The 13334-nt window shown below is 32.2% G+C and overlaps 2 protein-coding genes across 4 annotated transcripts; both read left to right on the top strand.

The window, feature by feature from the left end:
* Positions 1–125: 125 nt before the first annotated feature.
* Positions 126–3989, top strand: inc (BTB/POZ domain-containing protein inc). Its single transcript, XM_088202237.1, has 2 exons — positions 126–449; positions 3334–3989. Exons 1-2 carry the CDS (start codon positions 246–248, stop codon positions 3733–3735), a joined length of 606 nt encoding a protein of 201 aa, XP_088058363.1. The 5' UTR covers positions 126–245; the 3' UTR covers positions 3736–3989.
* Positions 3990–6200: 2211 nt separating this feature from the next.
* LOC148226920 (inactive fucosyltransferase B-like) lies at positions 6201–10880 on the top strand. Of its 3 annotated transcripts, none has more exons than XM_088202198.1 (5): positions 6201–6514; positions 6591–6733; positions 9633–9890; positions 9973–10206; positions 10287–10879. In XM_088202198.1, the coding sequence occupies exons 1-5, from the start codon at positions 6314–6316 to the stop codon at positions 10732–10734; spliced, it is 1284 nt and encodes a 427-aa protein (XP_088058324.1). In that variant the 5' UTR covers positions 6201–6313; the 3' UTR covers positions 10735–10879. The 3 variants fall into 3 exon arrangements, with proteins under 3 accessions (XP_088058324.1, XP_088058325.1, XP_088058327.1); XM_088202199.1 differs by having other exon boundaries at positions 6322–6514; positions 6581–6733; positions 10287–10880; XM_088202201.1 differs by lacking the exons at positions 6201–6514; positions 6591–6733 and having other exon boundaries at positions 9757–9894.
* The last annotated feature ends 2454 nt before the right edge of the window (positions 10881–13334 follow it).

Genomic DNA, 13334 nt, shown 5'->3' with positions numbered 1-13334 from the left:
CCATAAAAAAGACCTTCGCTTATAAGTTAAAACAGCGTATTTTTACAACAATAAAAATGGATTATTCACATTTCTCACAAAATTAATATTGCTGTTTGGACGAAAGAATTTCATCGTCTGTAATTGTTTTGGTGCGCATTATGTATTTACGGCAGCGGTCGTCGCGATGCGGCAACACCGACGCCGAATCGTTTATGTTGTGAGTTCGGGTGGAACAGCCCGATAGTAACCTAATTGTAACGACGATGGCGGCCGACGGAGGGCGCAGCTCCCGGCAGTGGGTGAGGCTGAACGTGGGCGGCACTTGCTTCGTCACCACAAAAACCACTCTCGGAAGAGATCAAAACTCGTTTCTGGCGAGGCTCGTGAGGGACGACAGCGACCTCATCTCGGACAGGGACGACTCCGGAGCTTATCTCATCGACAGAGACCCCACCTACTTCTCGCCGGTATTTACGACTAATTTTTTCATACAAATTTGACGCCAAAATAACATATAGAATGAACATAAAATAAAATTTATTTCACCTATAATAACAACGTGTACAAATACTTCCTTAGATATTTTTAGTGAATTGTTCTTTGTATTATCCCAAATGGGTCTCACCTATATCATTTATACAATATAATAGTATAGAATGTGGTTTTCCAGATTTAGCAATCAGTAATGAAATGCTATAAAAAGCAGCACAACCCATCGTCACATTTTTTGGATGATATTGAAAAAAGATATGTCAATGTTGGTTGCTCAAAATTTGGTAGAAATGCAAATAGCAATTGATTTTAATTAGAATGTAACGATAAATGTTACCGCTCGAGGGATTTCAAAATTTCGATTCTAACTTTTACTATCGTAAAAGATCTATATTTTAACTTTTTATTCAGGTTGTGCAGCATCCTTTTTTTTAATTTTTCTACTGCCTAACTTTTGTGCAAACTCGATTTCTGATTCAGATATCACCACAACCTTCATCACCTTCAAGCCTTTCGTTACGTCCAAGTTTTTGACACAAAACACAGCAGCTATTAGTTTATTTGTTTTTTTATTTCTTTAAGTTAATTGGGAATTTCTTGAATAGTATTATGGATTTGTTAACTTATTATTTAAAATGAATGATTAATCCTCCAGGAAAAAGCCGTGTGTGTGAAAATATTAGTAGATAATTCATTTTTTTATATTTTAGTTTCCATTTTTTCAAGTGTTAACCTAACTCAGAGTTGTCAGGTGGGAGCATTTGTCCCCCTTTAATATTAAAAATATTAAAATTGAAATTGAAATATAAAAAAAACCCCTCAGTAAAATCTAAAATGACGCCCCTGATTTTTAACCAGAAATCTTCAGAGAAAATATAAAAAACGGTCTCGAATCTATCCCGAAAATGTAATTTCAGTGAAATCATATCAGAATACATTTTCACCAGTAGATATATATTTTTACCAGTGAAAATATAATTTATCTGGCAGGTGCTAGTTAAATTATAATGATTTTAACTTTTATATGTAGTAATACTTATCATTATTTATTTACATGCAATGTATAAATGTTACAGTGAAGTCATATTTTCACTAGTGAAATCCAAATACATTTTCACCAGTAGATATATACTTTTACTTGCAAAAATATTATTTTACTGATAATGTGCTAGTGAAATTATATGCCGCTCTGAAATGAAATGTCCATTTGCTGTTCAAACTCAAACACCTAATCTAAAGAAACTTCTTAAACTAATTATAGTTTTAGTTTAAAATACAAACTAACCCAACTCTACTCTCTGGGGAAAATAATCGGAAGAAAAAGCATTGACATATGTAGTTTGTCCGCGCTATGTTTTAAAAATGAATTGGTAGAAGTATACTCTAACCGAATTTTGGCCAAAATTCGGTTTAGATGTGCTTCATTCGATTCTGTCTTATTATACATTTTCCACTTAATATAAATTTTCCACCGCGGCGGCACGATTTTATTGCTTTTAATGTGGATTTTTGTCTTCTGAGAAGGGATAATTATTTTTTACGCTCTCAATGGTTCAATTATTGTAATATTGTTAAAATACTTTTGCGACAGAAAATCATAACGAGAATATACTGTACTAAAAAACCTACACATATATTTTTTATTCAAAGCCTTGTATGCATGAGACGAAAATATTTTTTTTCAAGATGCTTGTCAGTTAAAAGCGAAAGATTTAGACGAAACTATTTTATAATGCAATGTTGAAATTTTGTTCATATACACTTATCCGCTGGAATTTAACCACTTTAACATAATTTTTATAACTAAAGCAAAGTCGAATAACACACATCTGGTTATAATGTCATATTTTTGTTACGAAATTTTGAATTCATCTCTAAAATTCCAAAGCAACCCGAAACTGTCACTTTTCAAATTATTTTACGACAGGAAACGAAACAATTTAAATCTATTCTGGTCAATTCTGATTCAGACTATGCATTAGATGGAAAGGAAATTGTTTTAATAAACAATGTTTGTATGTTTTGAAATTTTTGAACTATTAGTAATCATGACTCACAATCTACATTCAAATTTGTATATAAAAAAACCAAACAACATTGTTTACAAGGATATTAAATGTATAAGTGAAAAATATTTTTATTAAACACCATTATCTAATTGTGGTGTAAAATATTATTTTTGTGATTTCAAGTGGTAATGCTACTTGAGATTTCGTGAATGCCGCTTTAGTTAATGTCGATAGATACATTTGAATTTTTAACCTTCCGCTGCGCCTTTTTAACATTTGGTAAATTTTTTAACATTTACTTCAAGAGTCAATAGTGAAAATTAATACAAGATCATATATTAAAATTTTATTCTTTAAATAGTATCTGTAGTATCAATTTAATTATTAATACAGCAGACCCCCCCCCCAATAACACGGTAAATTGAGAACGTGCTATTTGGGTGCCCGTTGCTTTATGTGTGAGCGAGCCAAAGGGAGGATACTCACCACATGTGCTTAATTCATACATACATATTGCAAGAATTGTAAGTGTATTTTCTAGTCTCCCAAATACACGCACTTAAATAGCACGTCCCCAATTTACCGTGTTATTGGGGGGTCTACTATACTATAGAAATCACAGAAAAATAAAAAATATTTAATGAGATAAAATCAATACACACTGAAATGTACAGAAGACAATATATACAATTAAATGGGTAGAATAATCATATAATTAATTAAAAAAATAAGTATTTAATAAATTTATTTAAAAAAAATGATATGCTACATAGTTTGGCTTTGCAACATTTCCATGCTTTATTATTTGATTAGTTTAACCGAGCTGAGCTCATATCGAATATTGCCCTAGGTGCTGAACTACCTGCGGCACGGAAAGCTCGTCATCAACAATGAGATCGCCGAAGAGGGCGTTCTAGAGGAGGCCGAGTTCTACAACATCACGGATCTGATCCGGATGGTGAAAGAGCGTATCTGCGCGAGAGACGGCCGTCCGCTGCGCGACTCCAAGAAGCACGTGTACAGGGTGATCCAGTGCCACGAAGACGAGCTGACACAGATGGTTTCCACTATGTCAGACGGGTGGAAGTTCGAACAGTTGGTCAACATCGGTTCGCAGTACAACTACGGCACGGAGGAGCACGCCGAGTTCCTGTGCGTGGTCAGCAGGGAGTACGGCGAGTCTCGCAATAACCACGAAACGGAACCCACTGATAAGGCCAAGGTGCTGCAGCAGAAGGGCTCCAGGATGTGAACGCGCGCGGCTTCCGCCCGCAGCAATAATAGACTCATTCTCGTCGCCGACGACTACTCAATCGGGTGCGTTTCGCTCCAAACTCGCGTTTATATTATTACGTGTACTTTATATGCGATATACAATATGTATATATATATAGTAATGATTGTACAGCGTAATCCCTAAGGATATTATGTATATTTTTTCCCTAGATTTGTAAGTAACTTTATGACAATTGTGACATAGGTTTTTATTAAATATCAAATGTAAAATGCCTTTTATTTTTATAACTAAATGTTCCAGACCTGACTTTCATTTTAATAATTTAATAAGATTATTTTTTGCTAGCGTGTAATTGATAGCAATGAAAATAATGGCAATGATTTTCAAATAATAAAAAAAATAAAAAATAAATTATGCAAAAAAAAAACAGCGTCTACCTTATTCACTTTTATTAATTTATTATTATTATAGATTTAAAAAGTAAAAATAAAAAATAAATTTAATAAAAAAAAAATGAATACCCTTAAATTTAAATATTTACATTAATATAAATTTAATTATTATACTCGCAAGTGAAAAAGTTTATTTCATTGGTTTTATTTTGTCAGGTTGACTAAATCAATTAAAGAAAAATGCATGTCATTTAATAAAATATTAAAAATATCGACCACTGCCTGGCCAACTTTTGCCCCCCTCCCCTTTCTGAAAAAATATGAAATGACGTCTCTGATGGTGAGAGCGCCATTTTTAAATCTGCCAATAGATGGCACATAGCCTAGGAGTCCACTAAGCATCATTCGTCTTACCAAAGTTATAAATATCCAAATATTCCTTAGCAGAAAATAGGTTCCTCGTTTTTTGACACACGTAACAATACGATCAAGAAATGGATAGTACCTATTGCGTAAAAGAAGCTCAAAACGCTCTTTGTAACGGTGATTTTTTTACTTTCATTAAATTTGTGCGGCACTCATTTGAAAAGCTTTTTTGTTTCTCCTATTTCTAACGTCCATTATGTAAACTTTTAAATTGTTATGCGTGATTTTATTGCTATTGATGTAAATTTTTGATTTTATTGTCTAAATTCGGTTTAGATGTGCTTCCTTCGTTCGATTCTCACTTATTGTATGTCATAATATTGTTATAAAAAGTCTTGGTATGAACGCTAGGTAACTGAGCGTTTCTACTGTGACCGTGATGGCACGACTGTATTACTTTTGAGGTAGATTCTAAACAGATACCACCTTGAATTTTATAAAGCATTTTTTATTATATAAAATTTAATTTTTAGTAAAAATTTTAAAGATTTACAACCGTTGCCCTTTTATAAAGCTTGAAAGCCTCCTTAGAAGGTTTTATTGAAGGAATCTGAGAATGGCAAAAAATTGCTTACAAATTTTTAACACTCGAACTCACTTATTTTTGGTTAAGTAATTAAAGAAGACACTCAGACATGAAACCTTTCCGTAGGTGTTTGTGCCAGATGTTTGAAAATATGCATAGTTTCTCGGAAGATCGAAAGTACTTGAATAACAACAATGTTTTGCGATTTTATATTATTTTAACTGGCCGGCGGACTTATCTTTGCTTTGGTGATCTAAGAACCCACTCTTTATTTAGGACTATTTTTCTTTTTCGGCAATCCAGAAAGGTTTTAATATTGCTTTTGTAAAATATCAGAAGAAACCAGACATTGATGTCATTAATTAAATATTTTCAAAATGCAGAATCTTTTACCAGTCAAAGAAAGAATGACTTTTTAGTTATTCTTCAATAGCAGAAATATGTTAAATGGGGGAAGAAATTATTCGCAGATTATTTAATGGCTAGACGAATTCAAATGACCCTCGTGACTCCATTAAATCACTTGAATCTATTGAAGAAATTGTAAATTTATCATTGGCGTAACAATTAGAGAAAGTAATTCCTTTCAGTCTTACAGGGAGTAGTGTTAGAAAACCAATATCTTACGGATTAATGGAGAGAGAATTAAAAATATTTGAAGCCTTGTTGTCGATTAAACCAACATCAACACAAAACGAGAGAAATTTTCTTAACAAAAAAAAAGAACGAGGATGTTGATTACACTCTAGAAGGCATGTGTTATTTTAAGAATAATATGTAAGAATGTATCTGCAATACTTAATCGTATTACATACATATTTTCATTCATAAAACATTCTCGATAAATGAAAATCATCGAGAAATCAGATGTGTGGTCAGTACTTTCTTCAACATTACTCACACCTAAAGTACTTGGTGCTACTTAAACACAGAAAGAAAAATAGATGATAAAATGAAATTTTTGTTGAAAAAAGTTAAAATATAATATAATACTATCCTAGATAACTAATACAGGTAAGCGTTAATCGATTGTTTTAACCTAGATACTTTGTTTATTTTTATGATTCAGCTTCATTGTTATTGTTTATTGACACACGTTTATCAAATTATTTGCAAATCAAAGATTCGCCTTTATTGTCAGTGCTGAAGTGGCCTCGGTAGGAGTCGTGAAAAATGTTAATCGCTACAAGCGCGGAACGACAGATAACGACTAATACGGACTGGCAGTGTCTGCACGTCACCCGCCGCAATGAGACTACTCAGGATGAACCCGCGGAGGATGAGCTTCTTGTACGGGATGCTAATTGCTTTAGCGATCGTCGCCATCGTGGTTAACGTGGATAAGAAAAATTTGCGATTCGGCACTCACTCGCAACTAACTTTCGAAGAGATGCTCCAGTTTTATGGAAATCACTCTTCACTCGTCGTCAACTACTTTCAGTTGCGGGAGGTTTGAATTTCGCGCTTTTATTTTTGACAAACGGCGCCTGCGCATGACGCGTAATTTTATAAAAAGTGCATTTCAGAACATCACCATGTCTGTCTTGGGAGATATACTGTTCAAAGATATGCCGCCGCCGGAGCCGTTGAACAAGACATTTAAAATATTGCTTTGGAGGTGTGGACCGCATCTTGAAAACCGACATATTAAGCGGTACTCGCAACAAAGGCAAGTGGAGGACATCATAGCAATCCTTTAAGCTGATAATATTATTCTCAAAAGCTTTCACTTTCTTCAAGTCTATTTTACATTACGTCGAGGTTCCTTATAATTTTTATACATAGGTTTCACTTTTATTTCAAGAATTTGCCGATACAAATTTGGCCATGCAGTATGAATTTTTCAATATATTATTATATACATTAGCATCAAGCAAATCGAAAAAAAATATATTAACTACGATTTTACAATTTGCAAATTTCTTTTTTAAATAATGTTGCTTTTTTAAATATTTTTAAACGAAATACTATAAATTAAAGAGCATATTGACAACTAGTTTATTTGAATTTTAAAAACGATTATTTATTCAGAATGAAATTATATGGTTCTGAAAAAACTGGGTATTATTTTTGTAGTAACAGCAAAACATTTGTATCTTTAAATTGTTAAGTCATTTTACGCCAATTACTCAATGTCCAGCTAAACCTTTTTTTTTAATGCAATGCTATTTTTTATTTTAAAACTATATATAGTATTTTTCTTATATACATTTTTACAAATAATGAGCACAAAAGAGCAACAAAAAGAAAACAATGAGAAAAAAAGCTATACTAAATATTGTAATTGTAATGGTGAAGTAACACAGGAAAAAAATATTAGACGGAATAAAATTTCATAAGAAAGAAATTACAGACGGAAAAAAATACACAAAGAAAAAATTATACACGCAATAAATTTCACATTGCAGTAGCTTAAAATACCATGAAAACCATAAACGTGTTAGGATGATATTACATGGGAAAATAATACACGTGATAAATTTACACATAAAATATGATTCATATGAATATAAAAATAAATAAAATTTGTAGTTTTACAAGCAATGAGCACAAAAGAGCAACAAAAAGAAAATATTGAATGAATAAAAAAGCTGTGAAATAATCTATCTAAACCAAATATGAGACCAACAGTCGTAAACGGTGAAATTACACAGCAAAAATTTCACAAGAAATAAATTACATATGGAAAGAATTACACAAAGAAAAAAATATATACGCAATAAATTTCACATTGCAGTAATTTTAAATTGTACACCACGAAAACCATATGTTGTGTCAAGAAAAAATTACACAGGAAAGTAATAAACATGCTAAATTACACAAGGAAGAAATTGCACATGGAAATTATTACAAAAAATATAATACACTATAAAACTATACTGCAAAAATTACACACGAAAAATTTTTATCTTACAGTAATTTTAAATTGTTCACTATGAAAACAACTTATTGTGTCAGGATGAAATTACACAGGAAAATAATACACTTAATAAAATGATACATAAAAAGAAATTACGCATAATATAATATACGTGATAAAACTATACACCATGAAAAAAATATTTATTATATATACAATATATTTTGGTGTGCAAATAAAATTTGAAACCAAAAACATATATGTTGGTTTAAAAAAATATATATTCAATTGTGATAATATTCTCTTATAATTACAAAAAAATAACTTATAAAATGGATATATTTTTTTTGTAAAAGAAATACCTGGGAGTTTGAAGTGAAGGTCAAATTTATTCCTAATTCTAGATACAAATTAGTATTTTTATAACGAAATAATAGAGAAAATTAAATTAAAATATAAAACAATATATAAAAAAGAGTGTTCTTAAAACTTTTTAACTACTAATATAATTGTATATTATTTTAAAGTGCTTTTTGATTATTTAAAAATATTTTTATCATCACTATTCATGAAAAAATACGTATCTTTGGTTCAGATTTTTATATTTTACTTGCACACCGAAATCATGTGACTGGAGAATGTGTGATTACTGCAGTGTGAATTTTTTTATTGTGTAATTTCCTCATTTTGTATTTTTCCTGTGTAATTTCACCATATTTAATACAATTCAGCAAAGTTAAGTATATTAATATTACGTAAAAGTCTTTCTCAAAGATGTAACATTATACCAGGATAAGAAGCATAGATGACGCCAAAAAGAACGTAAAGATTGAAATGAATTATTTGATTAAAAGCAATATATTTCTACCAGCCAAAATAAAAGATTGCCAATTCTCGGAAATAAACTATTTTAGTAACAATTTGAAGAAAATGATATTACTGCGTAAGAGATACATGCGTCACACAATAACAACAAATAGTGAACCCGACGTACTAGAATGTCCCTTGATTTTTGTATAAAAGGTCTGATAACGAACTAAAGGAAGGTATGGAGTTTATAAACCATGGTTACAGTCCAGTCTACGACGCCCTAAGCAACGTCAACAGGAAGATTAGGGTTTTGTTGAATCCGAGTCGCCGTTGATTACGTACACGTTTGAAGAATTACACATTATAAAAATATGACAAATAAACGAAGTACGGATTTATTATAAAAATATATAATATGTAAAAATACATGATAAGATATCCAGAATGAGTAGTAAGGCCGTAACCATGGCCGTCTCTAGCAAATAAAACGCAAGCCCTCTCCCTCCCTTCCACAGGATCGAACAAGCCATAGTTGTTTGTGTATTTTCTTGATTTATTGCGACGAAGACAAGCGTTCAGGAACGATTCACAGACACATTTAAGTTGTTCTGGCCTTTGCTTCTTTTATACGAAGGGTTCTGGACTAGCTATACGAATTTTAGAAAGTAACACAAAGTCAATATATAAAAGAATTAAATATCGCCTTATGAATTATAATTTCATATTTTGTGATAAAAATAATATTAACATCCGTTTCATTAAATTTTTACTTTAAGCACGGGACCCTACAAAAATGAATCGGTTGCATATGCTCAGAGCCAAAGTCATAAGAAATATTATACCTATATGGACTGTTTAATATACCAGTGTATTAATTTATTGATTTTTTTTTTTGTAGATTCGATCCGTTCGAAGAATGCTTAGCGAACAACTGCAAAATCACTACAGAAGAATCCGAACTGGAATCTTCAGACGCCGTCCTGTTCCACTTGCATCGCCTGAAAGGACCGACGGACTTGCCAGATCCAAAAAGGAACCGTTCAGCAAGCCAGCGATGGGTTTTCATTACTGACGAAAGCCCTTATAACACCTTTATGGTGTCCAAAGACCACTGGAGCGAATACAACGGTATTTTCAACTGGTCCATGAATTACAAGCGAGTACACAATCCATGAGCTAAGCTGATAACTCGGCTACCGTTTGGTCTTCTGTAGATTCCGTGTCCTGTTCGTTTTCAGGATGGAGAGCGACGTTCCGGTACCTTACGGAAGAACGGTTCCTCTGAGCGGCCCCAACATGGGTGACATCGCTGATCTGGTGCCGTATGCGAACGAGAAACAGCGAAAAGTTTTAGTGGCCGCCCTCATATCCAACTGTGGAAAGCAAAACCATAGATTGCAATATATAAGAGAGCTGCAGAAGTATATGGATATAGACCTGTACGGAGCATGCGGGGTTAATTTAAGATACGCGTAATATATTATTTTGTAGTAAAATTTTCTGGACATAATTTTATAAAATATACTCATGACGAGATACGTTTCGTTTTCAGATGTCCTGGTGGGTTTAAAGTGGACTGTCCGTTGCTTAATAAGTACCATTTTTATCTAGCCTTCGAGAACTCCAACTGCGAACAGTACATTACTGAAAAGGTGTTTTGGAACGGGTTTCACAAAGGAGCCATTCCGGTGATCATGGGGACCAAGAACGTCACTTGCAAGAAGATCCTGCCACCGGATTCGTTCATCCACGTCGACAATTACGCCAGGCCGGCTGATATGGCAAGGCATTTGCTGTATGTGAACAAGACGTGGGGCCAACGTTTCTTCATGTACCACGAATGGAGGAGGCACTTTCGAGCGTTGAACGAGCATGGCTACTTCGGCAGCAGATCTCGCCATTACTGCCGAATTTGCGAGGCTCTCAACTTCAACAAACCGAAACCTTATGTCTATTATAATCTAGAGCCCTTCCTGGGTGTCGATTTAAACTGTAGATGAGTCATAACACGTGACATTACATTTTCCGTTACTCGTGTATTTATTTCTGTACTGATTCAGGTCAGTCAGTTTATATTAAGATATTTACAAGAAATCTACATCTTAATTATCGTTTATATTTGTATTTAAAAAATAATTATTATATAAATTAAAAATAGTATTATTAGATAAAAAAAATTAAAATAAAATAAAACTGATTTTGTACATAAATTAAAAATGTATACTTAATTCATCAATATATAATATTTAAAATATTTTTTGTGTGTTGTCTTAATTACTAAAAAAATATATTTTATTTAAATTATATTAATGTTATATAGCAGATTTTTTAAAGTAATAACGTTTATCGCATCCTCAAAATATTAGACCACTTACTATCAAACAATTCTGTTCAGTGGCGTCCTTTATCAAATTTCAAAAATCCATTCTTACATTTTTATATTAAAGAATTATTTTAGTAATGTTTTTTATATTTTATTCTGTTTATGAAATTGAAATAAATGATTTTAATTACAATCGATAATCATAAATGAGGTTATTCAATCTTTTGCTTATATCATGGATGATTATCGAGTTGATTAATTTAAATCGTGTCAGATTTTATTTTTAACTTACACGCTTTTATAACATAAATTACAGTATTTTGTGCTTTGTGCAAGCAATTTTCACTGTAGGCTAAAATATTTATCTATAGCAGTGTACAGCACAGCTTCCATTTTTTATCCAAAAAACACGGACACTGGAACAAATACATTACGGTAGCAGTTGATAAATATTTTTTATTTAGTTTGTGCGAAATGTGCAAAAATATTATTTCTTATAGCCGGAAGTGATTAAGACGAAAAACATTGAAATGAGCATTGCCACTTCAACAAGTGAGACAACGAACATTCTCACGCGCATGTATCACTTCTCCTTCGCATACGTATCTCTACGTAAGCAATGCATTCACAAAAAGAATGACGATGCACGATTGCAGTACGAATTTAGTGACTTTTTGAAAATTGAAAATGAACTTCTTGAAAATTGAAAATGAATTTTCTTCTTGTACATCATTGGAAAGTGTTAGTCTTGTTATAACGAAACCAAAAAAACTGCCCAAAGGTGGTTTGTGAATTATTTTCTTCTTATTAGCTAAAACTTGTTTTTATTCATTTTAAGATTTAATTCCGCTTTTATAAAATACGGATTTCTCAATATCATACGATGAATCCAAAAATGTTATGTCAATAGAATAAGTATGGAAGTCATTTGCCCCTCTTAAATTTGACCAGAAAAATTTAATGAATTTTTTGTATCTTCAGGAAATATTTAAAAAAGGACCACTGTCTGGCGAACTTTTGCCCTTCCCCCTGGAAAAAGATGGAAAGACATCCCTGATTCTAAACCAGAAACCTCAGCTAATCTTCAAAAAAAAATAAAAAAAAAATAGTTCAAACCCAAACCAAACCTCAAAGAAGTTCAAAAACTAATTATAGTTCAATAAATTTTATTAGGTCAAGTCTAAAATACAAAATAAGCCAATTCATATTTTAGGGCAAAATAAACGGAAGAAGTACAGACAAACCTCGCATCTCGCACATTGCTCCATAGTTAGTCTGCACTTTGATATTACACTATGTTTTAAAAATATGATAGCTATCCTTGCTAATATTACTACATATGAAATTAGTGGTCAAAATATATTCAAACCGAATTTTGGTCAATAGGAGGGCGCAAAAACAATTATCACTTCTCAGAAGACAAAAATCCACGTCAAAGGCAATAAAATCGTGCCGTCGCAGTGGAAATGCTTGTTTATATTAAGACTGAGAATCAAATGAAGCACTTCTAAACCGAATTTTGACCAATAGGAGAGCGCAAAAAACAATTATCCCTTCTCAGAAGTCAAAAATTCACATCAAAAGCCATAATATCGTGCTTCTAAATTCGGTTTAGATGTGCTTCACTTATTGTAATATTGTTAGTATAGTTTGACCCTGCACCTGGAACATGACGGCACTACTGTATTGCTTTTGACATAAAATTCTAAACAGGGACCACTTTGAATTTGGCCATAAAAATGCATGTCATTTAATAACATATTATGAATCTTAATGGAATAAAAATATTAGTAGTGGGGTTGGAACGCGCTGGAACGCGGATCCTGTACATTTTTATATAACCGGAACGCGCTTCGGTAGGATTTGCTGAAAAATTTTCTTTTAGTTTAATTTAATGTCATAGACAATATATGTTTAAACAATACATTGCACAATCAAACTACAATGTAACAAACAACGTAACCAAGGTAATCGTCTTTGGCTTCACATCACCCTGAAGGAATATAGCGTTCCGGTACTTCTTTTTTTACCACAACACCACTGGAATTAATTAAGTCAGATTTGCTTATTGTAGAAGAATAAATGTATTCCAGGTGAATATATTTGTTTCAATCAAGCAGCCTTTCATTGTGAGTAACATCAATAATCAATAATATGATTTCGAGTGGATTTCGTTGGCCTTTTTTTGCCACATATTTATAAAATTATTTGTTAATCAATACAGTATTATTATCAGTGCTTTGATAAGAGTCTCGGAAAATATGAATCGCTACAAGC

Source organism: Plectrocnemia conspersa, unplaced genomic scaffold (assembly GCF_051122295.1).
Source record: "Plectrocnemia conspersa isolate PC_06_02 unplaced genomic scaffold, ASM5112229v1 ptg000013l, whole genome shotgun sequence".
NCBI classification, from domain to species: domain Eukaryota; kingdom Metazoa; phylum Arthropoda; class Insecta; order Trichoptera; family Polycentropodidae; genus Plectrocnemia; species Plectrocnemia conspersa.
Note: the sequence above shows the minus strand (reverse complement) of the source record. Positions and strands in the feature narration are given on the sequence as shown.